The 4,867-nt window shown below is 41.7% G+C and overlaps 1 protein-coding gene across 1 annotated transcript; it reads left to right on the top strand.

The window, feature by feature from the left end:
- Nucleotides 1-2,555: 2,555 nt before the first annotated feature.
- On the top strand, nucleotides 2,556-4,859 carry LOC105555760 (the record flags this gene model as incomplete). The annotated part of the gene is given in 1 exon segment (XM_012002801.1): nucleotides 2,556-4,859. A coding segment is annotated over 1 exon segment (2,225 nt), but the record flags the coding sequence as incomplete, so codon positions are not given.
- Nucleotides 4,860-4,867: the final 8 nt, after the last annotated feature.

Raw genomic sequence — 4,867 nt, 5'->3', positions numbered from 1 at the left:
TGGGCCCGACGGTGCGGGGGATGGGGGATTTTCTATAGAGTAAAACAGATTAGTGGAGGATTAAAATTCTTTCCTGGAGTAAACTGAATAATGGGAGGATTAAAATTCTTTCCTAGAGTAAACTGAATAATGGGAGGATTAAAATTCTTTCCTGGAGTAAACAGAATAATGGGAGGATTAAAATTGAGTGAGCGGGGGAAGATGTAGAATTAAGGGTGGGGGTAAGTTAAAAGAAATTCTTGCCGAAGCCAAAAGTCGGGGTGATGTATTTTGATAAATTAAGATAATAAAATGAGATTAAAATTTTTTTAATGACATACATTTTCTTCCAATCCATTCTATCTTCCCTTCCCAAGTAGTTAATAAGAAGAAGAGCGACAACGTAGGGCTATATGCGAGGGAGAGAGGAGAGAGATGATGCAATTGGTATACTGTATGAGGTATATGATAAAACTTCTGTCATAGATTGTGAATTAATAGTTTATGCTGTAGATGAACTTATTGCTGAAACCTTAAAACGCGGTGATGAACGAAAAAAATTAATAATTGTATAATAAATAAAATTTTCATCCACTAACATTTTTTTCTTCTGCTTCCTACCCATACATATAAGATCGAGGCGAAGATGTACACGTTGGTATGGACATGTCGAGACTTGTTTGAACACGTCGAGACTCGTTTGAACACGTCGAGAGAAGGAGAAATATTACGGTTCGTCTTGATGCATGAATAGATTTTAAATCCTTTTAGCTAAGCTTATAATCCCACATTTCAAAAGAACGTTCAATATGCTGTAGATGAACAATACATTTTAAAATGACATCTATGTGAAAAGGATGGAGGTAAAATTTACCAATGGGTCGAAAAAAAGGCAAAGAGGGGGGTAAAAATATAATCCCACATTTCAAAAGAGAAAACATCCCGTGTGGAAATTTAAGCAGGGATCCGGTAGGTTTTCCTCAGTTATTATTAGAATCCGATTGGGAAAACGTCTCACTTTTAAAAAGGATTTCCGGTCAGTAAAACTTAAATAGGAATTCGGTCGGATTTACTAGCCGGATTCCTTGTTGAAATACAATCTTTCAGCATCGATATAATCTGACAATCCTGACATGTGCAAATACCTGATTTCCTAACGGGGAACTGACCGGAAATTCTTATATTTCTCTAATAATTCAGCAAAACCAAGTTCTAAGTTAGAAAAACAGATTGGAATTCTTTTGGTTTTCATTTCTTGGGGAAAGGGTCTGGGTCAAAAATGGCAAAGAGGGGGTAAAAATATAATCCCACATTTCAAAAGAGAAAACATGGTCAAGGGTCTGGGTCGAAAAGACGAAGAGGGGGTAAAAAGTATATATATCATAGGTTAGCTTATAGTTCCACATTTCAAAGTCCATCAGTCGAGCGAATCGGTTTCACGAAAGTTCAACGAATGTGAAAAGAGTGACTTGGGAAATATGTGCGACAACATGGATCAAGATCTGGTGGCGCGAGTCGACGAGGTTGCTACCATGGGCGACTATTTCGCGTGGATTCTGCAATGCGACGAGTGCATCGCGAAACTCGAAGAACGTAGCCGTACCAAGCGTCCAAGGCTGTCCATCGGCAATAGACAATCTCTGGTGGCGCAAATCGCGCGACTCGAGGGAGTAAAAAAACAACTGGAACAACGATTCGTACATTTCGGCCGTGGTGGCGGCAGCGATGATTACGCGAGTGTTGGACCTTCTTCGAGAGCGCAACTGTCGTGGCGCGAGATCGACACCGCATTTGACAGTCGCGTGCTTACCAGTGTGGTGATTAACGTGGAGTACATCGAGCCGCGGAAATTTCTCGAGGACGCTCGCGATGTAGTGGTCGAGCACGTGCGAGACGCTATCGAGCGCTATAATTATGTAAAGGTGAATACCGTGTTCAACGGAGAGTTTGTGGCGGGTAATAAACATGCGAATAAAAGCATAAATACAAAAAACTATGAACTGCTTATTACAACGGACCTACAACTGTGGTACAAGTCGCGCGTAATCGATCTGATTCTAACCGAACTCGAAGAATTCCAGGAGCGTGATAGCGGATGGGCGTTGTCGCGTATACACAACATAACTATTAATGTGAACAAGTGCAATCCTATGCGCGCGGGATGCCATATAGACATGCCAGAAGTGGTGAAACGGAAGAAAGCAGTGATCAATGTACGATCAAAGGACAATGCGTGTTTCGCGTGGTCGGTGGTCGCTGCTCTCTATCCGGCTGAAAGAAACGCTGATCGTAAATCGTCGTATCCGCATTACAGCGACGTGCTAAACCTGCGAGACATTAGCTTTCCAATGACATTAAACGGTATTAAAAAGTTTGAACAACTGAACAGTATTTCCATCAACGTATACAGCGTCGAGAAGAAGAAGGAATGCACAGTCGTACCGCTACGAGTTACCGATGAGAAGAAGGAGAAGCACGTGAACTTTTATACCTACAAGATCAGGAAGATGCTGAAGTGGGCCACTTCGTCTGGATAAAAAACTTACCCCGCCTCGTCAGTTCTCAACTCAGTAAACACAAGGAGAAGAAATACATTTGCGATCGGTGAGTATCAATAAAATTTATGAAAAATTGTTTTATTTGAAAAATATAAAAATGTTTTTTCTTTCCAGATGTTTGCATTATTTCCATTCAAATGGAAAGTTGGAAGCCCACAGCGTGGACTGCCAAAAGATAAATAACTGCGCGATCGTATTACCCAGCGAGAAGGACAAGTGGCTCAGTTTCAACAACCACAGCAGGAAGGAACGCGTGCCGTTTGTAGTGTACGCGGACCTTGAGTGCATCTTAAAAAAGACTGATACCGATACCAAAGCATACCAGCACCACCAGGTATTTAGCATCGCGTACTACGTTCACTGCTCGTATGACAACTCGCTGTCAATGTATCGGTTCCGTCGCGATAAGGATTGTATCACATGGTTCGCGGGCGAACTTAATAACTTAGCGCATCGCGTGCAAAATATTTTATCAATTAATGTCCCCATGGAAACGCTTTCGAAAGAACAGTGTGAACAATTTAATAGCGGCACGCACTGTCATATTTGTGAGAAACCATTAGCACCAGGCGACATTCGAGTACGCGATCATTGTCATCTAACCGGGCGGTATAGAGGTCCTGCACATTCTAATTGTAACCTAAATTATAAAGACTCACATTTTATTCCTATAGTTTTCCATAATTTATCCGGCTATGATGCACATTTCATAATTAAAGAAATCGCAACCGCGTTCGAGGGCACGGTTAATGTATTGCCGATAACGAAGGAAACGTACATTTCCTTTACAAAAAATGTTAAAAATGCTGCGATAAACTCCAAGCGGCAAAATTGTATACAGCTGCGATTTATTGACTCGTATAAATTTCTGAGTACCAGTCTCAATAGATTGGCATCGTTTCTCAATACAGATAAATTAAAAATTACACGATCCGAATTTTCAACATTATCCAGTGACGATTTCAATTTATTAACGCGCAAAGGTGTATTTCCATATGAGTATATAGATTGTGCAGACAAGTTGCAGGACCTATGCATACCACCGCGCGAATCATTTTTTAGTTCTTTGACCGGTGACACCGTATCCGAGAGCGATTACGCACATGCTTTGAATGTATGGCAACGATTCTCCATCGAAACTCTGGGAGATTACAGTGATTTATATTTGAAAACCGATGTCTTGTTATTGGCTGACATTTTTGAAAATTTTCGCAATAGTAGCATTAAAAGTTATGGGTTAGATCCTGCGCATTATTATACTTTACCCGGTTTCACGTGGGATGCCATGATGAAACATACGCGTATAAATTTCGAACTGCTCACCGATATTGACATGGTTATGTTTGTGGAACGCGGCATACGCGGCGGTCTCAGCTAATGTTCCGGTAGATATGCTCGAGCCAATAACAAGTACATGCAGTCTTACGATCCCGCGAAACCTTCCTCGTACCTGATGTACTTTGACGTAAATAATCTGTACGGGTGGGCAATGTGTCAGCCGCTGCCTTACGCGAATTTTCAATGGGTCACTAACGTTGCTGATTTTAATGCAAATGCGATCGCTCCGGATGCACTCACGGGGTACATTCTCGAGGTCGATCTTGAGTATCCACAGCATCTTCACGACCGCGACGCGCACGCCGATCTACCGTTTTGTCCGACGCGTGATAAGCCACCAGGCAAGCGGCAGAACAAACTTCTCGCGACAGTGTATGATAAGAAGCGTTATATCATACACTACCGTAACCTGCAGCAGTGCACGCGTCACGGTCTGCGTGTCACAAAGATACATCGTATATTGGAGTTTTTGCAATCTCCATGGCTTCGCAAATATATCGAGCTTAATACTCAGTTTAGAACATGTGCAACAAACGATTTCGAAAAAAATTTGTATAAATTAATGAACAACGCGGTATTCGGTAAAACAATGGAAAACGTGCGGAATCACGTCGACGTTAAACTTATAACTAAATGGGATGGTCGCTACGGTGCCGAGACGATGATCTCCAAACCGAATTTTCATAGTCGCAGCATTTTTTCCGAAAACTTAATTGCCGTGGAGTTGCGAAAACTCGAGGTAAAATTCAACAAGCCGATCTACGTGGGTATGTGCATCCTCGACATATCCAAGATCTGCTTGTATGAATTTCACCATGAATATATGTTACCCCTGTACAGAGACAAGTGTAAAATTATGTACACCGATACGGACAGTCTCATATACCACATCAAGTGCGAGGATGTATATGAGACGATGAAACGCGATATACATATACGATTCGACACGAGCGATTATCCTGTAGATAACGCATACGGTATACCGCTAGTAA

The sequence above is a fragment of the Vollenhovia emeryi genome, unplaced genomic scaffold (assembly GCF_000949405.1).
Source record: "Vollenhovia emeryi isolate VEMERY1.0 unplaced genomic scaffold, V.emery_V1.0 DF940776.1, whole genome shotgun sequence".
NCBI classification, from domain to species: Eukaryota; Metazoa; Arthropoda; class Insecta; order Hymenoptera; family Formicidae; genus Vollenhovia; species Vollenhovia emeryi.
Note: the sequence above shows the minus strand (reverse complement) of the source record. Positions and strands in the feature narration are given on the sequence as shown.